Below are 26,170 nucleotides of genomic sequence, written 5' to 3'. Positions count from 1 at the left end.
ACGTTACGTCAGCCATAGTGCACGGGGAGGTCAGGGCGGTGCACGAGGAGGTCAGGGCGGTGCACGAGGAGGTCAGCCATAATGCACGGGGAGATCAGGGTGGTGCACGAGGAGGTCAGCCATAGTGCACGGGAAGGTCAGGGTGGTGCGCAGGGAGGTCAGCCATAGTGCACAGGGAGGTCAGCGTGGTGCATGGGGAAGTCAGTGTGGTGCACAAGGAGGTCAGCCATAGTGTACTCCACTGGCCCCGCCCCAGCCCAGGCCCCGCCCACCCCAGCTTCCCCGCGGCCCCGCCCCCAGCCCAGGCCGCGCCCCCAGGCTCGCCATGGCTCCGCTGCGCTTCGCTGCGAACCTGGCCTGGCTCTTCCCCGAGCGCCCGGCGCTGCCCGAGCGGCTGGAGGCGGCGGCCCGGGCCGGGTTCCGCGCGGCCGAGCTGCCCGAGCCCTACGCCTGGTGCCCGGCGCTGCTGCGCGGGGCTGCGGACCGGGCCGGGCTGGCTCTGGTGCTGATCAACACCCCGCCAGGTACCGACCGGGTCCGAGCCCCGAACCCCCCCCCGCCCGAGCCCCGAACCCCTCCGCCCCCCCAGGTACCGACCGGGTCCGAGCCCCGAACCCCCCCCCCCCCCCCGCCAGGTACCGACCCGGGTCCGAGCCCCGAACCCTCCCCCCCGCCCGATCCGAGCCCCGACCCCCCCCCCCCCGCCCGGTACCGACCGGGTCCGAGCCCCGAACCCCTCTCCAGCCGGTACCGAGCCCCAACCCCCCCCCCACGCCCCGCGCCGTAGTCTGCTACTGCCTAACGGCGGCTCTGTCTAGGAGCCAGCTCCCCGGGCCTGTCCCTGTCCCCTGGATGAAGTCACGGGTCCGGGGGGCTGTAGCCCCCATCTTATGGGCGGATGTGGGCACTGCCTGTCCAGGTGTGGCCCTGGAGCGAGCCCCTCCCACGTGGGCACAGGTGACCCCATCCCTGGCTGGCTGGGTGGGCAGGGGTTGGGGTTTCTCCTGCCCCTAACCCGGGGCTGTCTCGGCTGCTCTCTCCCTAGGGGACGAGGACAAGGGCGAGAAGGGGCTGGGGGCTGTGCCCGGCCGCCAGGCTGCGTTCCGGGAAGGCCTGGCCCTGGCCGTGAAGTACGCAAAGGCCCTGGGTTGCCCGAGGTAGGGAACCAGCCCAGCCCTCCCGCCGTGGCCAGGGGGTGGGTCAGGGGAAGGAGCTGGCCTGGCCGACACCAGGAGGGTGAGATCACGGGTGTCACTTTACTCGCGGTGGGCACTGGTATTCTCCAGCCAGGGGCCCTGTAGGCCAGCGGAGAGAGGCTGCCACGGCCAGACACGCTGGGGCCCCCACCCCTGGTCCTGTGCCTCGGTCCCGACCCCCCGCACCCTGCTAGGCAACCTGGGCTCCTCCCATGACCACAGCTTAGCCCAGGCTCCACTCCCCCCCCCTGCCCATTGCCCCGAGGGCTGTCGGCATAGGGCAGGGGCTGCTAGCAGCTGTGGGCTGGGAGAGGTAGACAAGGCAGTGCCCAGCGTGGTCAGTTACAGCCACGTCCTGGGATGGGGGCAGGGAGCTCTCCCCCCAACTCCCTGCAGCAGCGTTACACCGTGGGTCACTCGGTGCGCTGGTCGCGAGCACCCAGAGTAGGGTTTAATATGCTCAGTGTACCTCGGCCATACCAGAGGATGGGGGCCGCTGCCCTGGGAACCCGCGACTCAGACAGATTTGGGGGCTGTGGTGGATAATCAGCCGAACTCGAGCTCCCAGGGGGACGCTGTGGCCAAAAGAGGTGATGGGATGCTGGGGTGTATAAATGGGAACCTTGCGTAGGAGCAGGGAGGTTATTTCCCTTCTGGCTCTGGCACTAGCGCTGCTGGGTCCTGTGTCCGGGGCTGGTGCCCACGATTGAAGCAGGATGTTGATAAATTGGGGAGGGCTGAGAGAAGAGACTGATGAAAGGATCAGAAACCAGGCCCCCTCCTGAGCAAGTCCAGCAGTTCAGGTTAACCAAGAGAAGGTTCAGGGGTAATTTGATTACAGCCTACGAGAACCTACCACGGGAAATTGCTAATAGACTTGATCAGAGAAAGAGGGAGCAGACACACACTGGAAAGAAGGCAATTTGAGTAATTAACCACTGGAACAATGGACTGAGGTTCATGGCAGAGTCTCCACCACTGGCACTTGGTAACTCAAGGCTGGATGGTTTCTGAGCTCTGCCCTAGGAGCGACTGGGGGCAGGTCTCCAGCCTACGCTGTGCAGGGGTCAGACCATCACAATGGGCCCTTCCGGCCTTGCACTGGACGAGTCTCTTACAGGAGTGCTGCAAACAGCCGTGCCCATCTCGTCCTAGGCCTGGGCTGATCAGCTGCCCCGAGAACTCAGACAGGCCCCCACAGCGAGGGCTGGGGAAACACGAGGAGAGGGGGCGGGGGCCATGGCTATGCAGGAAAGGTGTTCAAATCCCTCTTTGTTGCTGTATTACAATACAGCACCATGGGAGAGTACCACACTGCAGCTCTCGCCCCCGGGGCTTGGCTGTCATCTCCAGCACCTGGTTCTCTGGGCTGGGTGGGCCAAAGCAGTGGGGCTGTCCTGGGGAAATCCCTGTGCTGGGGTTCAGTGGTGGTCTCCATCCCCCCAAGTCTGTTCCAGCAGCTTCTAGAAAGGGCATTTCTGGAGCTCCTGTTCTTGGCCCTGCGTGATTGCAGCTCCATTGGGGGTGTGGCAGCCCTGGGCCATGTCCTTCCCCAGCATTTGCTCTGCCAGCCCCTTATAGATCCTGGCATTCCAGTGACTCGTGCTCACAGGGGCCTGAGCGTGTTCCCCTCCCACAAGGGCCCCTGGGTGATTCGCACACCCACAGCCATGTACCCCTGGCAGCAGGAGGGTCTTGGCTAGGGGTACGTGGCTGCCGCTGTGTAAAGCACCAAGGGGCACCCCTGGCTGCACACGAACTCCAGCTCAGCCGGGATCCCAGCAGAAATCCTCTCCCCTGCTCAGCCTGTAGGTGAAAGCATGAGCAGCCACGGAGGATTGTGCTGTGTGGTAGCCCGGGTGGGTGGCGTGTAGTGACTGGGATCGGTGGCATCCCCGTCCCCCTGGACATGGAGAGGGAGAGCTGAGTGCAATGTCCTTGTGCTGGTGAGCTTTGAGGTGCTCTAGCCTTTCGATTCCACACGCCATCCCCCTGCCCCAGAGATGGCCTCTGGTTGGAAGGCACCTGTAGCTGCAGGCGCCCGCCTCTCCCCCCCCCCCAGGGGCTGGGGAGTGCTGACATGTGGGGGGCATGCTGAGGGGTAGAGACCCCTCCCAAGGCTGAGTGCTGGCCTGTAGGCCCCATGCCAGAGGTGGGGGGGGATCAAAGCCCACCTCCTCCTGCCCAACCTGAGGCAATGCTGCTGAGGGCCCCTGGATCCCCCCTCAGAGGGAGTGGCCCCCCCACCTCCCCCCGTATGGGGTGGCCCCAGCCACGGCAGGAGGGCAAGTGCCTTAGAGCCTGTGCCCTGGTGGTGCTGCAGCTGCTGTTCCCTTCACCCCTCCTGCACTGGGCACCTGGAGCAGTTTGCTGCATCCTCCGTCTCTGCTCCTGCCCCACGCGCGGTCAGGCGTCTATGCCGTGAGCAGCTCCGCTCCTGCCTGTGGGCTCTGACCCGGGTCTGTCTGCAGGATCCATCTCATGGCCGGGCGGGTCCCTGTGGGCACCGAGCGGGCAGCGATGGCTCTGGAGATGGAAACCACCTTCGTTGAGAACCTCAGATATGCTGCTGACATCCTGGCCCAGGTACGAGGGGACGCTCGGAGTCAGCTGTGTCCGTCCCCCCCCCGGACTTTCCTGCACCATGAGAGGGACAGGCAGAGGAGACTCCCCCGGGGGCGTGGGGCCACACAGTCCCCGCGCTGACTTGGCCTCTGGCTGAGGAGCAGCCCCTGCGCGAGACACCAACACCAGCTGGAGGAGAAGGGGTGGCTGGGGAGGGAGGTGAGGGAGCCATGGCCGCCCTGCCCGCCAGGGGACAAGTGCCAGGGGCTCACATGTGGCTTTGCAGGAGGACATGACGGGGCTGCTGGAGCCTATGAACAGCCGCATCACCGACCCCCGCTACTTCCTGACCACCCCTCACCAAGGTAAGGGGGCCCTGCCACACACTGACTGCCCCGGCCCGAGCCGAGGGGAGCTGGGTGCTTGCGCTATGGGGCCCCTGCTGTGAGTAACCTGCCTTTTCCCCCTACAGCTGCAGCCATTCTGGAGAAGGTGGGGAGGCCCAACCTCCGCCTGCAGCTGGTGAGTAGCTGTGGCTTGGTGGTTTCTGTAGTGCCCAGCCCCGTTTCCTTTACAGGAAAGTAAGTTCCCAGCCCCTGCTGCCAGGGGAAGCCAGAGGTGGGTGCCAGCCATGGGGTGCAGCAGGTGGGTAAACCCGGCCCAAGCAGTTTAGAGGAGCCTGCTGACATGGCTGGCCGTGGGTCAGTGATGGTGCCATCCCCCCAGGTGGGGCTGAGCTACCCTCTGGTCCATGCCGGCCGTGCCCCCACCAGTCCCCAGCCTGCAGGAGGCAGCGTGGGCCCCAGGGAGCATTGTGCTGTGTGCAGCGAGGGACAGGGCAGAGGGGCTCAGACACATCCCAGGCACTAGGTCTCCGCTGCCAGCCAGGAGCCACGGCGACCCCGCTGGGCGTGCCAGGAGCCACGGCGACCCCGCTGGGCGTGCCAGGAGCCACGGCGACCCCGCTGGGCGTGCCCGGAGGCGCAGTCATTCCCTGCAGCCGCAGCCTTGGCTCTTGCCCCAGACCCTGAATTGCAGCTCTTGTTCCTGCAGGACATTTTCCACTGCCAGATCATGGATGGGAACCTGACACAGAACCTGAAGACATACTTCCCGCTCATTGGTGAGGGCCGGGGCTCTGCTCCAAGCATGGTGGGGAAGGCACTGGGCCCAGGCTATGGGGTGGGAGGTTTGAGTCAAGGCAGAGCCCTTCATGGACAGGCGTGGGGGAGAGGGTGCGGGCCTGGCCCCTGGGAGGGGGAGGCTGCCTCGTACCATGGGTGTGGGGGCAGGACTCTTGGGTTAGGGGCTGTGCCCCCCCGTGGATCGGAGCCCGGGGCCGTGCACACTACAGCGATGCCCCAGCCACCCTGAGGAGATGCTGGTTCCACCCCCAGGTCACATCCAGGTCGGGCAGGTGCCCGGTCGGCACGAACCTGACAGCCCAGGCGAGGTGAACTTCCCCTATCTCTTCCAGCTGCTGGAGTCACTTGGCTACGAGGGCTACGTGGGCTGCGAATACACCCCGCAAGGTGAGCGGGGCTGGAGCACAGGGACCCCAGCAGCCTGGGCGGGAGAGGGGGGCCTGGCACACACTGGAGTGGAGCCAGGCCCTGCCCAGCGAGTCCACCCCAGAGGGCAGGGAAGGGAGTGGTGGATGGAGCCAGGGCCTGGGAGAGGTGTCTCTGCCGGGGGCAGGCGCTGCCGGGCTGGGAGAAGGGTGCTGGAGCAGCGCTCCCAGGGGGGAGGGAGGGTCGCAGGACTCACCTGGGGGGAGCTGGCCTGTAGCTGCTGCTCCCTTGGGGGTACCTGCCCTGCCCCGGGGGACGGTCTGTGCTGGCTGCTCCAATGCAGGGGAAGCTGCTCACGCCCGGATCTGGCTCTTGTTGCAGGAGACACGCTGGAAGGACTGGGCTGGTTGCACGCGTACTGGGAGAGCCGAGGCCGGCAGCAGCGCCGGTGCTAGCCCAGCGGGGGCCCTACGCAGGAATATTTGTAACCCTCCCCTTACTAAAACAGACAAGGTCTTTAATAAAAAGCCAATAGGGGCCTTCCAGCCACTCAGGGCCCCAAGCAATTGCGTAGTCTGCTTCTGCCCAGCGCCGGCTGTGCCCACAAAATGGGGGGAGCTGAGAGGTGGAGGCCGTAGCAACTGGGATAAAGAGCACTCCGTGGCAGCGACGCGGAGGAAGCAGCTGTCCTGTGCACTGGCTCCCCTGTCTGTTTGGGGGTTCACACCCCAGTGCCCCTCCCTTCACACTGCCCACTTACGCAGGAGGCTGCCTTGACTCTCCCGTGTGCCATCCCCAGCAGCCAGGCCAGTGCAGAGCAAGCAGCACACACAACTGCTGGGACAGGAGAGCAGGGCTGCCTGCAGTCGGAGGAGTGCCCTGCCACACACAGAGCAGGGGTAGGCGGCTACAGTGGGGGCAGGTCTGGTTCCAGGGCTCTGCTCTTCCCTGGAGAGGCCCCAAAACTGCCTCCTTGCAGCTCTGGGCAAGGGCAGTTACTTGGCAGAGCCTGCCCGGGTCAGGCTGGGAGCGTTTCATCTCCACGTGGTAACGCTCTGGGCCCTTGGGCCCTGCTGGGGGTTGGAGGTGATGGCAAGGGGCGGGGAACCAGCACCAGGCAGGATCCGGTTGCAGAGGGGTGGCTAAGGCTATGGCTCCTGCACCAGCCGACCCTGCGAGTAGCCACACTGAGCTACTACCCAAGACAAGCCACCAGCCCTTCTGAGTGTGGCTACAGCAATAACTGGGCCAGTGATGCCCGCCTGGAGCCTGCCTTGGGCAGGGGACTCCAAACAGCCGCAGTGTGAAGTCAGCACTGTTCACTTTCCCTGCTGAGCACCGTGGTGCAGAGAAGGGGCAAGGAGCGAGTGCTCCCTGGATGGCACCCAGGAGACACCTCCCCTCCCCCCCCGCCATTGAATCAACAGGCTCAAAGGCTGGTGGGGCAAAGGGAAGCCAACCCTGCGGAACACCCAGAGCCAAGTGGGTGGAAGGACGGTTTAGTGACAGCCAAGGGCCCTGGAGTCCTTCAGGATGTGCTCTGCCCTCCCCCCAGCCCTGCTCAGCCGGTGAGCTGCCCCCACGCAGCCCCCCCACCACTTCACCCCGCTGTTCCCGACTCCTCCCTGCGCTCAGCAGCCAGGCCTGGGGGCCAGAAGGACGATGCTGCCCTGGGGGGGCTTAGCTTTGCCTCCCCAGTGTGCTGGGGGGAGAGGGTAGGGGGCCATGAGGACACTGGGCCAGCCAGGCTCTGCCCAGCTCCTTGGGAAGGCCATGGGCAAGGCTGGGAGCCCCCTGCAGCGCCAAGCTGAGAGCCAGGCAGCAGCGGGATGGTCTGAGGCAGTTTATTTGACAGTGACGTCCTTCAGTACATTCTCATAACCCCCCTGCCGCCCCGCGGCTGGCCCACCACTGAAATCCCACCCTGCTTCCACCCATCGAAGTGACGGCCCGCAGCAGCCGTGCTCGGTGCCCTCAGGACTGTGCCTGGCTCCGGCCCAGCATACCAGGCAGCTCCGTCACCAGGCCCAGGGCTGAGCATACATGGGTGCCAGGTTTCTGGGCCCAGAGATGGCAGCTGTTTAGCTGTGGCAGGTGCGCCAAGTTCTTGGTGCCAGGGCCGCCGGGATTGGGTCTCCGTTTCAAATCCATTCAGTGTCAAATACACGTGAGCGTCCTTAACAGCAGCTCCCCTACCCGAGAAGGGGGGACACCCCCCCCCCCTCCCGACTCACCCCTTCTGGGGAGTCTGGGCTAGCTGGAGTCCAGGGGAGCCGCCAAGCCCCGTGCACCCTCCACTCTGTCCATTACTCGTGCATCACGTGACCCCCATGCTGCCAGCAGCGCTGGGGGGATCCTGCTGGAGGTCAGCTCCTGGGTGCAGACGTGGTGCGACGCGGTGTGTCTGGCTGGAAGGTGCTGGCGCCGGCTAGAGCAGCCCCGTCCAGAGGTTGAAGCAGGCCGTGTTGATGACAGATTCCAGGTGATGGTAGGTGGACACTAGCTGCGGCAGGGGGCTCTCGCTGTTCTGGGGCTGCACGGGGAACGGCTCCCGGAAAACCACCGTCAGGCTCTGCAGAGAGAAACGAGCTGCTCACAGCAGAGCCACCTCCCCCCGGCCTCCAGCCCCTGCCCGGCTTGGGGCCAGCTCAGTGCCTGTACCTGCTCTTGGCAAGGATGCCTGCACCCACCCGCACGGGGGAGGGGGGAGGGAGGGAATGGATGACACCGGCTCCCAGAGAGACAGACACAGTTTTGGGGGGGGGGGGGGGGGAGGACTGGACAGCACAGGCTCCTGGATGGGATGAGACCCCCAGTTGGGGGGCAGGGCACCAGCAGGCCCTTGGATACCGGGGCTCCAGGCTGCTGCCTCATTGAAATGCAGCAAGTCAGGGCTCCTGGACTTTCCGTAGCGTGCTTCGTGTGTTAGACATGGCCCCTGCTGCCCCCCATTCACCCCCGCCTGGCCCCCCATTCGGGAGCTGACACCTGCTCTTCGGGGAGGGGACAGCAGGAGAGGGCTGGTGCAGTTTTAGCTCTGACAGTTCTGGGCAGAACCCAGCCTGATGGCGAATGCTGAAACCCTCCGGGCTTTGCCTGGGCACTGGAAGCGCACTCCCTCTGCTGCCCCTGGGCCGGGCACACCTGCAGAGCCAGGTACCCACCCAGGCCCCCGCGGGGAGCAGCTCTTACCGTCTTCCCTGAGTGGGAATCCAGAAACACAAGAACAAAACAGTCTGTGAACTTCTGATTGAGCACGACCTGCAGAGAGCGCGACAGGCCGTCAGGGGGTGCAATGACAACGGCTGGGGGGCACAGTGCCAGAACCATGGGGGGCAGGCTCCCCAGCATCCCATGGGGGCACAGTGCCAGAACTGTGGGACGTGCCAGGGGGCGCAGTGACAGCGCCGTGGGGTGGGGGTCAGTGCACGGTGCAGTCAGGCAATGCGACTACGGCTGTGCCCTCGTGACATCACACCTCAGGGTAGCCTCACTAAAGCGGGCACAGAGGCATCACATCCAGTGGCATGTCTGGCCAGGGGGGCTGACATGGGTGGGACAGAAGAGACTCCTGGGGCAGGGGAGCCACCTCTGGCTACAGGGGAGGGGGCAGAAAAAAGTGTCCCAGGGCAGGAGGTGGGTCTGGCCATAGGATCGGGGTCAGCATGTCCGGGGGCAGGGGCTGGCGCAGGACCAGGGAGTCTGGCAGCAGGGCCAGCTGCAGGGGCGTGGGCAGGAGTGGTGGGGCCGGCTGCAGAGGCTGGTTGCGGGGCCCTGGCCCTTACCAGATACTGGGTGCCAGTTTCGACGTTGTGGAAGTGGCGGCAGCTCTGCGGGAAGCGGCTCAGCAGCACTTTGATGAGGCTCTGGTACCAGGGCACAGTCATGGTGAGGAAGCAGCCCTGCGAGGACAGAGAGAGGGTGAGGCCAGGCCCCCTGAACAGCAGTGAGAGGCCACCAGGCCAGAGGAGCAACACAGCCCAGGAACTCCAAAACTCACGAGATGTGTGCTCAAACCCAGTTCCTGCCAGCCCCCTGGTGCTAAAACTCACGAGATGTGCACTCAAACCCAATTCCTGCCAGCCCCCTGGTGCTAAAACTCACGAGATGTGCGCTCAAACCCAGTTCCTGCCGGCCCCCTGGCACCAAAACTCACGAGATGTGCGCTCAAACCCAATTCCTGCCGGCCCCCTGGTGCCAAAACTCACGAGATGTGCACTCAAACCCAATTCCTGCTGGCCCCCTGGCGCCAAAACTCACGAGATGTGCGCTCAAACCCAAGTCCCTGCTGGCCCCCAGATCATGCCCCACAGCTAGCCGGGATTTCCTACATGCTACATCCCCAGCAGTGCCCATCTCAGCCCCTCACCAGCGGGGGGGACAATGTTCCCGATGATTCCCACACGCCATGCGCGTCGCCACTCCCACCCCTCACCAGCTGGGACTCAGCCTGTCCCCAGCGTGTGCATGTGCTTCCCCGCACCAGCTGGGGATGATGGGCCCTGGGGACGTGCATACACACATGCGTATTTCCTGTGTGTGTGCGTGTGCGCGCCCCCTGCCCCTCACCAGCTGGGGGTCGATGTCAGCGATGGATTTCCCGTGCACTGCGTTCAGCAGCTCCTCCAGCTCCCCCAGCGACAGCTTGCCCAGCTTGAGTTTGTCCGAGGCCAGCGGCTCCAGCAGGAAGAGGCGTTTCCAGAGGTTGTCCCTGCGGCAGTGGCACTTGGCCAGGTGCACCATGCTGCTCAGCTGTTTCTGGGCCACGGCCACCTCGGAGGCCAGCAGGGGGAAGAGCGGCGACGTGTAGAACAGCCCAGGGCCCAGCTTGACCTGGGCACCGCCCGCGTAGAATTCGCTGCTGTCCTCTCCCTCCTGCCACAGCTCCCGCTCCGCCTGCTGCTGCCAGCCCTGACCCGGCTCCGGCGCCTCCCACGCCGCCCGGCCCACCACTGGCTCCAGCGTGTTCTCCCGCTGTAAGCGTGGCTGCTTCTTGAAGCGCCGCATGTCGGCTGTCAGCCGGGGGAACAGCTCCCGTTGGCTCGTCATGATGACGTAGAAACGCAGCCTGAAGAGGAGACGCCTGTGAGGAGGGGGCGCCCCTGCCAGCCAGGCTCTGTGCCCCCAGGGCCTCCTGAAACACTCCTTCCTCAGGCAGACGTGCCACCCAGTGCCCACCCGACCCAGGCCCTCACCCCCCGCCAGCCAACGCTACCTTGGGACTCCACTGGCACAGCCACCCTGTTCGTGCCCCCAGGAACTGAGCCATGCAAGTGGCCCTGGCCCGTGCACCACCCCCCAACCATTCCCCTGCCCAAGCCCCCCTGGGCCTCTCCACCAGCCCTGACTGAAGGCCCTGGTTCTCACCGGAGCACGTGCCTCTCCGCCTCGCTCTGCTCCTCGAACGGCGCCGCGCTGTGACACACCAGCAGGGACACGTCGAAGTCATCATGGTGCCGCATCCCCTCCGAGTCCTTGTAGGAGCCTGAGCTGCAGGCATAAGCAGAGCGTTGGGGGCCGAGGCGGTGCCACCCCCAACCACAGCTGGGCAGCAGGGCCTCGCAGGAGGTGTCCGGGGAGGGTGAGGAGAACCAGCTGCAGCACCCACCCACCATCCAGAGCACAAGGCCAGCAGCTGGTGTGAGTGCATCTCCCAGCCCCAGTCCTGCTTGGCCCTGGCCAGGCAATGCCCTGAGTGGGACGGGCACTCAGGGTTCCCGGAGCCATTGGGGCAGTGCCAGGCGCTCACCTGTTCCAGATGGAGACCAGCGCGTATTCGTTCTGCTCCATGCCCGGGGTCCCCTTCCTGCCGTCGCTGCCCGCAGCCAGCCGGGCCATGCGCAGGGGCTTCATGTGGTAGGTGTTGGCATGGTCTGCCACGTAGTTGTAGAGCTGGTGGGCTGTTATCATGTTGGTGGGCATGGCCAGCGTGCCTAGCAGAGGAGGAGTCAGTGTTTGCCTGGGTGTCCCCATGTCTTCAGGGGCAGGTCAGGGCCCCCAGAGCCGGACACCAGGACAGCAAGTATCTGCTTCCCAGCCCCGAGAGCGCACTCATGAGGCAACGTCGCCTGCCCCGCAGCCCCCGGGTAGGGCTCTCTGCACAGCCCCTGCTGAACGCAGCCTGGCTGGGGTCACTCAGTCCCTGACAGCCACGCCCTGGAACCGTGCAGGCCGGGGGCAGTGGCACAGCGTGCCCCATGTAGAGCTACAGAGCGGATCCATCCGGATTGGCCAAGGAACGGATGGGGCCAGATGACGCACTGAATTTGGGAACGGCGTCTCCAGCTGGGGAGCGGCCCCACCCCCGGGGGAAGGGCCAGGGCCTGTGCTCCTGCATGGGGGGGGGGGGGGGTGGATTCAGCCAGGAGCACTGGGGCTCACAGGGCCACGGGCATCGCCCCTCCCCAGCTCACCTTGGAAGACGTGGTTGCGGCCGAACTTGGGGATGTCGGGGTGGTGGGCGATGAAGTCCTCCAGGAAGCTGGTGAGGTGGTAGCCCTGCCGCAGGGTCATGTGGGAGCCCAGCAGGTACTGGTGCACGATGCGCAGGTGGAAGTCGTAGCTGAACGAGTGCACGTGCATGAGGTCCCGCACCTTGTCACACTCCTCCGTGAAGAGCATGGAGAGCTGGGGAGGGGCACAGGGTCAGGGGAGCCCCCGATGTCTTGTGCCCTGCTGACAGCAGAGTGAGCGACACCAGCAGCCTCCTGGCGAAGGCACAGGGCCTGGCAGTGGGGAGCTGCCTATTCACCCCTCTCTGCACCCAGCCTGAGGCAGCTGTGTCTGTGTCGCTTCAATTCCAAGCCCTGGTGCAGACGTGCTGCGGAGACCTGGCTGCTAGGAACCAGACGGACCCACAGCTGGCTTTGAGTGGCAGGTCCCCAAACCCGACAGCCTGCAACAGCTCAACTCTCCCACCATTAGCCTAGCTCTTCACCCTGCTGCACGGACCTCCAACCAGCCAGGACCCCACCGGGCTGGCATTAGGCAAAGTCAGGCCACGGGCTCTGGGTCTGGGGCAGGTGGCGCAGTGCTCTGCAAGGACTGCAGCAGGATGAGGACAGAGACTCGGGCTGCCCCCAGAGCAGGGAGCTAGGGCCTGCTTCAGTCTCCACCCTCCCCCACCCCCTGCGCCCTTCCCCACACGCCCCCAGATGCAACACCTCCAGCCACTGGCAGCCCCCCAGCAGGAGCAGCACAGCTGCTGGGAACCCGCTGCGGATGGCTCGCCTGGGCCAGCTCTGACTGCAGACACACCCCATCCTAACTGAGCACAGCTGACACACAAGGCCAGTTCCCAGAAGGCCTGAGGAGAGGAGGCAGAGGTGGCTTCCCCCATCCGGATCCTGGGGCAGCCAGAGGCCAACTGGGCCGGAGCACAAGCTAGAGCAGCCTCGAGGGCACTCTGATGTATGCCGCAATACCTGCCCTGGTCCAGGATCACCAGAGCGCAGTGTGCTCCGGTCACACCGCCCACGAGGTACTGGCATTGCTGGGCTGACTCCAGCGCCTTGATTCCTCACAGGGATGCCCTCTGGGTGTCACCCAGGGGACAGAGCTGGCCCCGAGTGTTCGAGAAATGGGGTGAACAAGCAGCCAAGGGGACCAGGCAGCAGCACTCGCTGCATCCAAACGCAGCACCCTGACCCCGTGCCAGCAGCAGAGAGGACACCAAGCGGATCTAAGAAGTGAGCCCAGCAAGAGGCGCCTTTGCCCCAGCCCTGGAGAGAGAAGCAAGACGAGCGAGGCTGTTTCCAAGCCCTCTCCTGAGGGCCCAGCTGCCTGCTGGGATGTCTCCCCCACGGGAACCAGCTAGCAAGAGGCCCAGCATCAGCCAGCACCCAGGGCAGGAAGGGGCTGTGGGTACAGAGCACCCAGCATGCCTGGCAGGGCGAGCCCCAGCCCTGCACGGGGAGATGCTGCAGTGCCAGGGCAGTAGTGGGAGGAGAGGACATACCGCAGACTCAGAGATGGAGCTGGGTCCCATGCAGCTCTTGCTACGAGCTCTGGCCGTGAGAGCACCCTGATGGAGAGAGGAGACGCGCAGCCAGTGGGAAAGGGGACAGTGCCTGGCACTGCCCATGCCTGCCCCTGTGTCCTGCCCGCCCTCCAGGGGCCACAGGGAGGAGACAGCACTCCAGCCCCTGTGGAAGAGGGGCTGACCCTGCAGTCCCAGCACCTGCAATGAGCCCCATGCTAGCCAGCCCTGCCCAGCGCTCCCTGCACTGCAGAGGGAGGCCAAGCACCCCTGAAGGACTGGGCAGTATCTCATCAGATGCCCCAGCAGAGGTGGGACAATGCCTGCCACCCACTGCAGAACCCTGGGTGACCTACTGGGGTGACCCGGCCCCCTACCGGAGCCTAGAGGGGGTCTATAGCTGGGCCCCACGCAAAGGCTCCCCAGAAAGCAGGCTCCATGTGCCCTCAGCAGCTGCTTCGAGGGCCTGGCAGACTTCAACCCACGGGAACAGCCCCACCAGCCAGCCGGGGCGATCAGCTCCCGGTAGGACCAGGTCCCCTGCCCCTCACCCAGCTGGCACGTCTAGGGCGCTGGCTCCCTGGGGAAGGAGAGCATGTGCCCCATTCCCAGAGGCCTCCTACACCCAGCACAGACTGGTAAGGCAGCGGACAACGGACGGCTGGCCCCTCTGGCAGCAGCCCACTCCTCACAAGAGAGACCTGGAAAGCTGGCACGCTCTACACCCTATCACTGCTCCACTGGGGCAGCCCCAAGGCACTGCAGAGGGCATAGCAGTGCATGGTGCTGGAACGGCCTCTCCCAGCCCAGGTCACTCCATGTGCATTCTTGGCCCTGCTTCCCCCTTGTTCAAGTGAAGCAGAGGAGCTATTGCTCTTACTGTAGGAAGTCAGCCCAGGCCGGGCCTCGGGAAAGGTGGAAGTGCTACCCGGAGCTGTCCCAGCAGGTAGCAAGCTGGAGATTCCAGCCCTGCCTGCCCAGGCCCGGAGCAGCCAGGACAGAGCAAGCGCCCACAGGCCAGCTATTACCTGTGAGTTGACGGACTGGCCCATGGGGATCCGCGAGCACTCCAGCGCATACTGCTTCACGCAAAAGTAACAGCCCTGGAGAGAGAGCGCACTAAGCACACGGCCCATGGGCAGGCATGGCCCTGCTGCCGACAGCCTCCCAAAGGCCCAGCAGGGTCCTGTGCACATAGCCAGGCCACACCCCAATCCTGCCTCAGCTCCCCTGGGCCAGGCGTCAGATCTCTGGCCTGGCCCTCCCATCTCTGGCCTCACCACTCTAGTCCCAACCAGCCATGAAAACCCTCTCCCTGGGGCGTGGCTAAGCCCTACCCCTTCCCTGCTCATCTCACTACCCTCCTCGCTGCCTTTTGGGCATGCCAGGCCCTTCCTGGGCTCATCTGGGAGGAAGTGCACTGGGCAGGGCCAGACGAGGGACAGCTCTGTCTAGACAGCGTCTCCGCTCCCATCTGCCATGGGGGGCTCGTCTCCTTCAGCAGCTAGCGCTTCAGGGCAGGGGCAGCGCCCGCCCGCACCGGGACAGCGCCCAGCACAGCGTGAGCATGGCTGGCACATGAGAACAAGGCCCCAGGCTGGCTGGTGGCTGCAGCCCACCATTGCAGACACTAGGCAGAAGCTCCATGAGAGCCCTAAGTGAGCTGGGCACAGAGAACCCGGCTGGGGACGACAGATCTCTGCCCACTCACCTGGAAGCCCAGCTCCATGAGCACAATGCCGCCCGGGAGGGCTCTCTGCAGGTGGTAGGTGGTGACTGGGGGGCTTGTGCTCTGGAGAGAAGAGGAAGAGATCTGATCAGAAGGCAGGTGGGTGCTGGCGCCAGCAGCAGCCACCATCCATGCCAAGAGCCAGGCGGCACCAGCTCGGAGAGGCAGCTGGCATGGGCGTCCCTCCCTCTGGAGCCAGTTTTTGTTCCCCACACTGTTGGAGTCGGGAGGGGGATCCAGGGGGACCAGGGGCTCGGTCTGTTTATCTGAGAGAAGGGGAAGAGGAGATTTGTCTGGAGGCGCCCACCTTGGGAGGAGGTTTCTGATCAAGGGTCCGTAACCTGCATTACAACAAACCTAGGGCCATGGTGGATACACTGACACTTGGAGACTAAGCCTGACGGGACACCGGAGGGGCTGTTCTCCCCCACAGCCCGGCACAGAGACCGTCCCCACCAATTCCTGCCCAGAACCTCTCGCTGAGGCCTGGGCGATTTACTCTGCTTAACCTGGTCACTCGGTGTGTGAAAAATCCACCCCTCTGAACAGCATAGTTAAGCCGATCTAACACCCCCCCCGTGTAAACAATGCTAGGTTGATGGAGGAATTCTTCTGTCAACCCAGCTGCCGCCTCTTGGGGAAGCGGACTACCCGCAGATTTCCTCCCGTTGGCATAGGTAGCACCTACACTGACATGCTACAACGGCACAGCTGTGCCACTGTACCATTTTCAGTGTAGACACCCTGAGCTACAGCAGATCTCGCAGAAAGACACTCCCGGTCTGGGTGAAGAGACTGCTGGAGACTCCACCCACATCCCTGGGTGAGTTGTTCTGATGGTTAATCAACTTCACAGCTTCATTTGTGCCTTATTTCTAGTCTGGGTGGTCTCGCTTCCACTCCCAGCCACCAGAAGAGCCCTCTGCTATGGAGCTCTCCTCCCCAGGTGGGATGGCAGCCACGACCAATTCCCCTCACCACCGCAGACTGGGCTCCCTCAGTTTCCTACAGGCAGATTTTCCTTGTGCGACAAGCAGAGCATCACACTGCATTGTGTGTTACACTATTCACGTGCCCCGTGAGAGGCACCTGGGCCCAGAACACGCCCCCAAGCTGGAGCTCTGGGAGAGGGGATGAATAAACTGTGGAAGGAGCCTGAAGGGTCAGAACTGGGTCCAGGGACTGGGCAGGGGACTGCTGGGTTGCAGCTGTCAGAAGAGGGGGCTAGATCCTGGACGGGCACGCCGAGGGCATGCCCAGAGGCCCCAGGAGAGGGACGCGTAGAACCTCCAAGATCCCATGATTGGCTCTGCTCACAGCAGCCTGGTGAGTAGCCAAGAGCAGGCATGTGAGCGGAGCAGTGACCCATGCCCGCCCTAACACTCGGCTCTCACCTTCGGACTCCCGTCTGCTTTGGGCTTGCAGGAGAAGGAGCCTCTCCCCTCAGTGCCCAGGAATGCCAGAGCTCGGATCCGGCTTGCGCTACTGCAAAGCAGACAGAACAAAGTCAGCTGACCAGAGTCACCCTGCAAGCATGCCCTGCCTGCCCGGGCGTCGCTCTGCACAAAGGTGGGGGGTCTCGGTGTCACACTGACCTGCGGGCGGGCGAGGGGGGCCGCACCTGCACCAGGATGAAACCCATGCTCTGCAGGTACTGGATGTACTGCTGCAGGAAGGCGTTGCACATCTCCTGCAGCCAGGGCTCCTCCTTCAGCTTGCAGGGCAGCACCTCTGCCGAGTCGCAGCTGTGGCTCCGGTCCCGCCCCGACGCCGTCGAGTCGCTCGAGCGATGGCGCTTCTGAAAGACAAGGGAGCCGGGGCAGCTGGCACCTGCGGTAGAGAACGGCCAGCAGGCGCTGCCCTGCCCGAGGAGAGAGGGACCTGCTGGCTGATAGCTGCTCAGCTGCTGCCCCCGAGTGCTGGAACACAGGAACTGCCCGGCTGGTTCTAGCCCAGTGGCCTGGCCCTGCACAGCTCCTCCAGCTCTGGGGAAGCTGGCTCCCTCCCTGGGACAAGGCTGCAGCTCAGACAGGGTGGGCCCCGTCACAGCACACTTGGTGAGTCGCTCACCTTCCCCTCCAGCTTCGCCTGCTGGTCGGCCTGGATCTGCTGCCGGAAAGCTGGGTCGAAGAGCAGTGGTGTGGCACAGTAGTGAACCAGGCGCGAGGACTGCTTCAGGGTCTCCAGGTCTGCCAGCTGCACAGTACAAGGGGCACAGCTGCAGGAGGTGGCCCACGGGAGCCCCCTTCTCCCCCAGGCCAATGCAGGGAGTCCTGCCCTTCCAGGGCCAACCCGCCTGCTCACCTGCCCAGGGGGATCACTGGCTCTGCAACCCCCCCACCCCCCACCAGTCCCAATGCAGGACCCCCCACCCCTGGGGCAACACCTCCCCTCCCCCCATGTCCCTATGCCCCCAGCCACCCCTGGGGGCAGTGACCAGGTCAGAGCGGGGCGGGACGCTCATGCTGATGGGCAGCACTTACACCGATGGGCATGTTGGACTGTGCTGATCTCTGCTGCCACGTCACAAAGAGATTCTCAATCTTCATCTGCTTCTCCAGCTCTGCGAGGGAAAGGAGCGGCCATGGGTGCCGGAGCCAGAGCCAGGCCCCTCCCACCCTACAGGCTCCCACCGTCCCCCCCCCCAGAGTAAAGCCTCCAACCCCCCTTGAAGTGCGGGCCAGGCTCCTCACACTCCTGCTGGGAGAGGCCAGGGCTGGAAAGCAGTGGAGGCTGAAATGCTGTGGCTGTGAGCACCCGCATCCCCAGAAACCAGTGCCCAGGGCTGGACAAGCTGGGGGGCCCCCCCTTTACCTCTCCTCTCCAGGCTCTTGATTTCCAGGAACTGGGCACCATGCCATGACACCGGGTCACGTGGCCCCAGCTCTGGGCCGAGGGGGACGCTCTTGAGGGCGGTGACATCTCGCAGAGCCTCATCAAAGGGCATCATGTCGGGGGGGAAGTGCAGGGACGGCAGGCTGCGCGTAGAACTGCTGAGCCGGCCTTGCTCCTTGTTGGGGGGAGGGCTCGAGCTCCGGATCAGGGCATCCACCTCCAGGGTGGAGTTCAGGAAGGGGTTTGGCTCCTACGTAAGCAAGAGACAGCCCTGAGACCCCCCCTCACCGTGAGCCTGGGAGTGGGAATCAGAGAGCTGGGAAAGCCCCTGAACGCCCCTCTAGACCTTGCCTAACAGGGACAGGTCCCCACAGCCTAGTCCCAGTGCTCTGCCCAGTCCTACTTCTAACGTGGCCCCTGCCATAGGCAGCGGGTTCCCCAGCCTGGCACGGCCTACCCCTCCCAGTTTCATGCCCTTGGCCCCTGCTGCTGTGATAATTGTACCCGAACCGCAAGCTCAGCCATAAGAAGTGAGTGAAAGTTCATAAGAACCAGTTGGCGGGAAAAGGTGCCAAAGGGAGACGCGCTGAATTAGACCCAACAAAAGGGTCTCCTGATAGAATTCGAGGACGTGTTAAGATCGCGCCTGGTGAACAAGAACAGGGTGGGATCAGAAATCAATGGACCAAAATTGGTATGTTGGATGTTAGGTCTAATTGTTGAACAAAACAATGAGGAAATGAGCTATTCCACCCATCGCTCCCTTCAGTGGGGTCTTAAAAAGAAAAAGAGTGTGATGGAATGCACCCTGGATTCACACCCTCCACACCAGTGTAGTCATTTGTGTACGGAACATGCCTGGTGAAAACATCACTTGCTGGTCAGTAATATCATGGTGAAATGCACGTGGCAACATTACACATAAAGGTATGAACAGGAGTTGGAATCATGACTGACGTGTTTACCAGACAAGTCTGAGGAATGGGTAAACAGGTTTCTCAAAGACAACGGACAAGCTGACGCTTCTAGCCAGGTGTCACCGAAGTTGATGGGCCATCACTAAAGCTGCAAGTTCGTCACGGAGGTCATGGAATCCATGACTTCCTGGGACTGCTGGAGCGGTCAGTACGGCTGATCTGGGGGCCGCCTGAGCAGCTCTGGCAGGCCCTGGGTCAGCTGCACTGGCCGCTGCTGGGGCAGTCTCGGGCCACTGCACCCCACCCCAGCAGGAATTTGGGTGTGGGAGGAGGCTTAGGGCTGGGGCAGGAGGGGGTGAGGGCTCCGGCTGGCGTTTACCTCGGGGGACTCCCCGGAAGCGGCGACATGTCCCTCCCTCAGCTACTAGGAACGGAGGCACGGACAGGTGGCTCCATGTGTTGCCTCCGCTTGCAGGCGCTGCTCCCGCAGCTCCCATTGGCTGCTGTTTCCGGCCAATGGGCGCCGCGAAGCCAGTGTGCAGAGACCCCTGGCCATGCCTCCACCTAGGAGCTAAGGGACATGTTGCTGCTTCCAGAGAGCCATGCGGAGCCAGGCAGGGAGCCTGCCAACCCCCCCCCAGCAGCAGCAGGGTCCCCCCCCCGAGCTCCCAAGATTTAGTAGGGGTATATTAGTACAAGTCATGGAAGGGTCACAGGTCAGGAATTTGTGTTTACTGCCAGTGACCTGACCATTACTTTTACTAAAAATACCCGTGACTAAAACGTTGCCTTAGCCATCACCTCTCAAGCAGCCATTCTTTGTTCCTGACCCGCTTCCTTGCCAAACAGATTCTGCATCTTAGCAAACAACGGCATGAAACCTCTTTCCCACCAGACTCCATGTCTCCTTTCTCTGAGCCCAAAAGATCTTTATCTAGGGGTCACTCTCCGGAAAATGCACTTCAAAAGGAGACTGACAAACCCACCCCAAGTTCTCTCTCTTTTTCACTTAAGAGAGCAGAAAGAGCCGCAGATCTTCGGAGCAGAGCCTGACCTGAAACTTGGTCAGCATTGCTACTGAAAACCTGTGGTAAGAACTTCATCTTGAACCAAGGCTAGTTTAAGTTTAGAATCTGTTTTATCTTTATTTCTCTTGTAACCACTTCTGACTTTAATGCCTCATTACTGGTACTGACTTCAAGTCCTAGCTTCTGTTGCTAAAGAAACTGGTTTTATTCTGTAATCAAAATTAGTTCCATGCTGTGAGCTGTGTGGGTAGCTCCACTGCAGGTGGCAAGCTGCTGTATGTTGTTCCCGGGCAGGAACAAGGGACCTATCCGGACGGCCCAGAAGAGGGCTGGACAGAACAGCGCGCACATTTCCGGGGGGGATTCGGGACTGGGAGTGTGTTGGGGTCACCCGACAGGTAGTAACCAAGGCTGTCGGGAGCCCGCATGTGCCTTGTGTTTGCGGACAGGCTCTGGGTTAGAATTGCCGAACAGAACTGTGGCTGTACAGACGCTCGTGGTGATCTGTGAGCGGCCCCGGTGGGAGCTACAGCAGTAAAGCATGGGGGGGCTGGCAGTGCCATTACCTGCTTGCTGTCCTCATGCCAGGGTGTGTCCAGGTAGCAGTAGTGGTGGAAGAGCCCCAGTTTCTGGCTGAGGAGGCAATGCACGATGTGGGAGCGGGCGTTCTGCCACTGCAGCAGGCGGGTGAGTGAGCTGTTCAAGGAGCTGCCCAGGTCCGGGGACCAGTTGTAGGTGTAGAGCATCAGCTAGAGGGGAAGGGAGATGGTGAGAGCTCTGCTGGGGGAGGCCCGCACCCGCTGAGCCATGGCCAGGCTGCTGCACCACCAGCCGGCTTCCCCTACAGGATGGGGGGGCGGGGCGGGGGCACAGCACCACCTCAGCGCCCAGCCGATCACCACGGTGATGTGTCCTGGTGTTCACACCTGCTCTGCAGCACGAGGGCCCACAGCTGCCGACTGCAAAGCGCCTGGGAGCACAGGCTGACCCTGGGAAGCTAACTAGGCTATTATCAGCATGCCCGGCTGGAGGGGGTGGCAGCACCAGGCCACAGGAAGACCACGGGGTTTGCCACGCAAGGGCAGACGGAGGCAGCTGCCCAGCACTGCCCACCCCACTGTTACACAGGGCCCTGTGAGGAGCCAGGCCAGGCTGCCCTCACCCACAGCCCCTGCCCGGAGAGGCTGCAGGGCCAGGCTGGATTTGTGCTCACCTTCTTGTCAAGGATCTCCAGGAGAAGGAATCTCTGCCGCGGGGCCAGCGAGGGGCTGGAGTTGGAGCCCTTCTCCGCCAAGCTCAGCTCCATGGCCTCGAAGTGCTGGAGCCCCTTTTGGGCTGAAAGAGACCAGAGAGAACCACCATGTGTCTTCCTGCTGCTCACTGCCCGTACCCCGCAGGGAGGCGTCGGCAGGAACCTGGGTGCCACAGACCCCCTGTCCTCGGGAAGAAGACCCATGACAGCAATTAGCCGGGAACCAGCTGGAGCATATCAGCGCTGCAGCCTGCCAAGACCCAGCTGGCCAGGAGGGCTGCACCGTAAGTTCCAGCCTAATCCCAACCACGCATGCCAGTGTTCGCTCCGAGCAGGCTGGGCCGTGCAGCGGCAACAGCCCACGCCTCACCCTCAGCACTGAGACCCTGGGCGGCAGGGTTCTGTGCTCATGTCTGATACCAGAGGTGGGTACATTTCAGTGGGGAGGTAGGGAACGACCAAACGTTGAGTGCCACCAAGCTGTAGGGAGCACTCCCCTGGTGCTCCTCAGCCCTGTCCCCAAAGCAGCGTGATGCCGACCAGCCACTATGGAGCAGCACAGCCCAGGGCCCCTGTGATACTGCCATGCCAAGTCCTGGGTGGAGCCAAGGCCCCCTCCCTCCCATCCAGTCCTGAGCTAAGGGCATCCTAGCCACACCCCCTCCCTGTGCTGACATCGCAGGGAAAGGGAGCTGGCCCTACCCGCCATGCTGGGGTGACCCTCCATGAGGCCAAGCCCAGGGTGCCCTGCCAGAGCAGTGCCCTGGCCATGCTGCACCCAAGGCCCTGCCTCAGTCTGAAAAGCATTGGGAAGCAGCTATTCCTGGCTTCCCCACTTCCTAGGCAACAGCCACCCAGATCCCTGCCTCTCCCAGGGAGGGCGAGCGCTCAGGGAACTAGTGTTAGAGCCACGCGGGCACACTGGCAAACCACAGCAGCACAGCGCCCAGCCCCTCAGCTGGCTGCAGGTCTCCTGTGTCTGCAGCCCCTGGGATCAGGACAGCCCCGTGGCTGAACCCGGTCAGATTAGCCCTAACCAGCAGTACGTGCAGTGTTCCCCGCCGTGGCATGAGCACTCGCACAGCCACTCGCTTCTACTCCAGCACAAAGGCCCGGAGACAGCCTGCAGCTGGCCCTTCCACTGGGCGGGGCGAGGCCCAAGCACCAGCTCATCACTCCAGCGAGAGACTTTCAACCTACTGACACCTGCTCTTGGTGAGGACAATGTCAGGTCCCCAAGCCTGGTCAGGACCCAGCCCAGCCAGCGCTACCTGCTCTGGGGTCTAGTCAGGACATGGGCGGGAAGGGACCATGACAGCACAGGCGAATGGGAGCACCCCCAGCCAAAGATGGGCACATCCCTGACTCCAGGCAGGGCCAAGGCGGAGAGCTCAGGCAAGACAGGAGCAGGGCTCGGGTCAGGCTGGTACCGTGCAGCGCCACCTCTCCCAAGTCACTCTCAGCTCGTAGGAAAACCTCAACGCCATGACGCCTGCGCAGCTGCTGCGGAAAGGGGTCTGCACAGCGCAAAGGGGTTAGCGCCTCTGCCTGTGATGATCGCAGAGACATCAGCATTGCTCACTATTTCATCCCCCGTGCGAGCGGGTCACAGACCTGCGCAATTTCCTGCAGGTGGCCACGTTCTGGAGCCACGAGTGGCTGGGGCTGGGAAGCCATTTTATTTTTCCCCAGCCAAGGTGCCAGGCCCAGGGGCATGTGCACACCCCGCCATGGGGAACCCAGGGCAGCTTCGGGCGCTGCGCAGTCCTGTGTGGGACATCTGCCACAAGCAGCACCACGCTGGCGGACACTCATGGGCAGCGCTTATTTTGTGGGCGTGGCTTGGAAGAGTGCCCTGCAAGAGTGAAGGGGCCCAGCTGCAAAGTGCCCAGCCTGTGCGGGGAGCCCACCCAGAGGGCTGGAGGGGAGCTGATGGCAAAATCTGCTCAGGCCACTGTAGGGCACTGGGCTTGGCCCTTCTCGGGAAGCAGATGTGGTTTCTAGTCAGGAACATCAGGCCTCATCTGCCCTGGCTCCGTCAGGGTCTTGGGCACATGATGGGAGGGTCAAACCTTCCCGAAGAGCTTTCCTGCAGACTGCATGAGCTGACCACCGGCGTTGGCTGCCGCACCCCTGGGTGCTGATACAGTCAGAGCCCCAGAGCTCTGCAGCCAGCCAGAGACCAGGCCCGAATTTTAATGGGAAGGACCGGACCCTGGGCGCACATACACCCACCCACTCCCCGAGCAGCAGGCCCCCGTGATTCTCTCAGCAGAGGATGAAGTTCTGATAGAGCCGATGCTGGAGGAGTTCCTCTCGCTGCTCTCCACATTCTGCTGAGCACCTGCTCCGAGCTGGTCTCGCTGGGACCTCACTCCCCTCCCTTCGCCCCACATGGGCATTAAGTGTTGCCCAAGGGGACGGGGGACTAAGGGCAGAACCCCCACGGGAGGCCAGCCAGGGCGGGCATCGTCCAAGCCAGCTAACCACTCTGATGAAGGAGCAGCATGTCTGGGACCAGCACAGCATGTTCCCCAGGGGCGCCAGCTTGTTTCTCTCTGCAGTCTCTGTAGGGCCTGTCTGTGAGGAGGAGGAATGGGCCTGGCCTTCCCTTCTCCGTACGGCGCACCACCCACTTGCTGCGCTGCGAGATTCCAGCAAAGCAGAGACAGGATAAAACTCCTCGGGGGGCCCTGGCCCAGGAAAGTTACCCGCTGCTCAGACACTGCACATTGCTCTGGGCTGGAGCAGCCGCCCGGTGCTGGCCTGAGGGGTGCCTGGCACAGCCTGTGCCACATGCATTGCCTGGAGCGTGTCACAGAGCAATGGCTCCTCCTGGAGGATGTGCCACGTGGTGTGTTCAGGCGGACTGGGAGAGAGGGAACTACTGCTTGGGGTAGAGCCTGTACTGCCCAAGCCTGAGTCCCACCCGGAGACAAGCCAGACGGGCCACGAGCGAGTCTGAGAACAAAAGCCTTGCGGGCACGGAGCTGGGCACAAGAAGTTTCTGCCTGGGCGCCTGCCCTCTCCCAGCACTGCCCCTTGGCTGCCCCCCCAGGCCCACGGAATGCCTGCACCCGGCCCGCACTCACCCTGCTCAGTGCTGGAGCGCCACTGATGGAAGTTGCGTCCCAGCAGGATGAAATGTCTGATGGCTGCAGGCCGAGGACTGGAGCTCTGATGGGGGTTGTATGGAAGGAAGGAGGCGCCCCGAGGGCAGCTGCAGGGGAGAGCACCACACAGAGCATTGGCCACCAGGAGCCACCCCACCCAATCCCTGCCAGTGACCCCCCACCCTACCTCCTAGCCAAGCTCCTTGGGCCCTTCTCCCAACCCCACGGCCGATCCCCCCAGCGCGACACTCACCAGTGCTGCTGGAACACCTTGACAACGGTGTCGCTTGCCAGGGCCGTGACCAGGCTCACCACCTCCTCCAGGATGGAGGCGAGCAGGAAGCGGGAGACGATCTCCACTGAGCACTGCTGCACCGAAGGACACCCTGCCCCGCACAGGAGAAGCGGCATGAGCCACACACATACCCAGCTACAAAGCAGCCTGCTGGGAGCAGAGGGAGCTGGCCTTCTGCCGGGTTCTCAGAGAGTGTTCGTGAGCACCCTAGTGGGGACGCCCCTGGCAGAGCCAGAGGGCATGGACTGCGAGGATCTCAGGCAGGTATTCCCAAGGAACAGTTCTCCTCTCCAGAGCTGGACAGGGCCCGACTCTCCAGCGCACTGTGTGAGGCCTGGGCTCCGGCCTCTCCCCTCTGGCAGGAGCCCTGTGGCTGCAGACGCCTCCCACATCGAGCCCTCCTGATGGGCTGGGGAGAGCGACCAGGTCTTCCAGGCCGCCGTGTGCAGCACTAGGCACTGGCTGGCCAGCGCAGGCCCATCTGTTGGAGGCCATGTTACTGCTTACACCACAGCCCGGGCACATGGTGCCTTTAAGGAAACAAACAGCACTTACACGCTGGGTTAGAGGCACAGGGTGGGGTCAGCGTGGGCCGGAGGAAGGAATGGTTACACAGGGACTACAGGCAAAGCTTCGGGGAGAAGAGCCCCATTCCAGGCCCATCCTGGGAGGCAGGGGAGATGGGCCCGTGGTACATACCCAGCCGACTCATGAACGCCATCCACTGCCGGCAGGTCTGACTGAAGAGCGGGTGCATGGTGCCCACTTCCCCTTCCTGGAGCTGCCAGACTTGGCGCCTGTGGGGGCAGGGTACTGGTTATGCAGCCGAGGCCAGAGACAGACATCAGGGGCAGTGCAAAGCAGAAGCTAGAGGGATGAGGGAATGGTGGTGCTCCCCCCCCCCCCCATGGTGATGTCTGGCCACTCCCTGTCCATGCATAATGCCCCTGTGGGTCGCCACAAGCCTCGGGCCCGGTGGGCCAAGGCCCCTCTTGCTCCAAGTCCTGCCACGCACAGCGCCAAACCGCGCGCCTTCCCGGGCTGCTGTGGGTACAGCCGGCCGGCCGTGCAGGGAGCGCCGGGGCACTTGCCTCTGGGCCTGCTCCAGCTCGGCCGTGGCGGAAGCGCGCTCCTGGCTCAGGTGCTGCTTGACGCTCTCGGTCTTGTGGCGGCGCCGGGTGCGACTCTCCTCTGGCCGCTCCAGCACGATGTCGTCAGTGGTTTTGGGGCTGCCCAGCTCCGAGGAGTCGGCCTTACTCTGGGGGGCAGGGGGCACGAGAGGGGGTGAAGTGGTGGAGAGAGGCAAAGCTCTGAGCTCCCCTTGCCCACCCATCCCAGCTAGCTTCCAGCTGTAGACCCGTCCCCACCACTGCCATCCAGTAGAGCCAGCTCCTCCCCTCCCAGGCCCCGCTGTGACCGCAGCCCCGGGGCAGGACTCAGTCTGAGCACCCTGCTACAGCCCACGTCCCTCTGACTGTACCAGCATGTCCCAGAAGCTCCGGCGCCCCATCTTGTTTGTGGGCGTGACTGGCTCGCCGGAATTAGAGCTGGGGGCTGAGGTGAAGTGCAGAGGGGGCGGGGGCACTCTACTGGCACCAGCACTGCCCGCAGGAAGAGCCAGCCCCTTGGTCTCCGACATGGTCCTCCGGAGGCCTCCTGCAGACAGAGTGCACATCAGAACCTGGGCAGAGGCCGTGGACCCAGCGCCGGAGCAGCATCTCCCTGGCCAAGGAGAAGGGGCCAGTCTCCCA

General features: G+C 63.5%; 2 protein-coding genes across 18 annotated transcripts in view; one reads left to right on the top strand and one right to left on the bottom strand.

Annotated features, from left to right (window-relative positions):
• Window positions 1–288: 288 nt before the first annotated feature.
• HYI (hydroxypyruvate isomerase (putative)) lies at window positions 289–5,838 on the top strand. Its single transcript, XM_065553691.1, has 8 exons — window positions 289–524; window positions 1,046–1,157; window positions 3,668–3,782; window positions 4,048–4,126; window positions 4,234–4,283; window positions 4,815–4,884; window positions 5,159–5,293; window positions 5,654–5,838. Exons 1-8 carry the CDS (start codon window positions 326–328, stop codon window positions 5,725–5,727), a joined length of 834 nt encoding a protein of 277 aa, XP_065409763.1. The 5' UTR covers window positions 289–325; the 3' UTR covers window positions 5,728–5,838.
• Window positions 5,839–7,100: 1,262 nt separating this feature from the next.
• Window positions 7,101–26,170, bottom strand: part of SZT2 (SZT2 subunit of KICSTOR complex) — a 67,313-nt gene continuing 48,243 nt past the window's right edge. For 12 of the 17 annotated variants that reach the window (XM_065553671.1, XM_065553674.1, XM_065553683.1 and 9 more), the window contains 22 exons: window positions 25,900–26,075; window positions 25,511–25,677; window positions 25,119–25,216; window positions 24,378–24,510; window positions 24,104–24,231; window positions 20,973–21,094; window positions 20,326–20,508; window positions 17,794–18,064; window positions 17,463–17,542; window positions 17,050–17,175; window positions 16,575–16,777; window positions 16,374–16,464; window positions 14,962–15,042; window positions 14,279–14,353; window positions 13,230–13,295; window positions 11,686–11,899; window positions 11,022–11,205; window positions 10,640–10,762; window positions 9,842–10,340; window positions 9,058–9,174; window positions 8,465–8,533; window positions 7,101–7,844 (listed from right to left, as the gene is read on the bottom strand). In XM_065553671.1, coding sequence (XP_065409743.1) covers window positions 7,701–7,844; window positions 8,465–8,533; window positions 9,058–9,174; window positions 9,842–10,340; window positions 10,640–10,762; window positions 11,022–11,205; window positions 11,686–11,899; window positions 13,230–13,295; window positions 14,279–14,353; window positions 14,962–15,042; window positions 16,374–16,464; window positions 16,575–16,777; window positions 17,050–17,175; window positions 17,463–17,542; window positions 17,794–18,064; window positions 20,326–20,508; window positions 20,973–21,094; window positions 24,104–24,231; window positions 24,378–24,510; window positions 25,119–25,216; window positions 25,511–25,677; window positions 25,900–26,075 — 3,350 coding nt within the window. In that variant the 3' untranslated portion in view covers window positions 7,101–7,700. The remainder of the gene's footprint in view (window positions 7,845–8,464; window positions 8,534–9,057; window positions 9,175–9,841; window positions 10,341–10,639; window positions 10,763–11,021; window positions 11,206–11,685; window positions 11,900–13,229; window positions 13,296–14,278; window positions 14,354–14,961; window positions 15,043–16,373; window positions 16,465–16,574; window positions 16,778–17,049; window positions 17,176–17,462; window positions 17,543–17,793; window positions 18,065–20,325; window positions 20,509–20,972; window positions 21,095–24,103; window positions 24,232–24,377; window positions 24,511–25,118; window positions 25,217–25,510; window positions 25,678–25,899; window positions 26,076–26,170) is intronic. The other 5 variants (XM_065553680.1, XM_065553688.1, XM_065553687.1 and 2 more) reach the window with 3 other exon arrangements.

The sequence above is a fragment of the Chrysemys picta genome, chromosome 8 (assembly GCF_011386835.1).
Source record: "Chrysemys picta bellii isolate R12L10 chromosome 8, ASM1138683v2, whole genome shotgun sequence".
NCBI lineage: Eukaryota > Metazoa > Chordata > Testudines > Emydidae > Chrysemys > Chrysemys picta.
The sequence above is the reverse complement of the archived record's forward strand: the minus strand, read 5'-3'. Positions and strand labels throughout refer to the sequence as shown.

What these genes read in the sequence shown, in the direction of transcription:
- HYI (XM_065553691.1), top strand. Translation starts at nt 326, where the DNA reads ATGGCTCCGCTGCGCTTCGCTGCGAACCTGGCCTGGCTCTTCCCCGAG. An exon ending in CCAACCTCCGCCTGCAGCTG is followed by an intron (nt 4,284 to 4,814) that starts GTGAGTAGCTGT and finishes TTGTTCCTGCAG; the next exon opens with GACATTTTCCACTGCCAGAT. An exon ending in CTGCGAATACACCCCGCAAG is followed by an intron (nt 5,294 to 5,653) that starts GTGAGCGGGGCT and finishes CTCTTGTTGCAG; the next exon opens with GAGACACGCTGGAAGGACTG.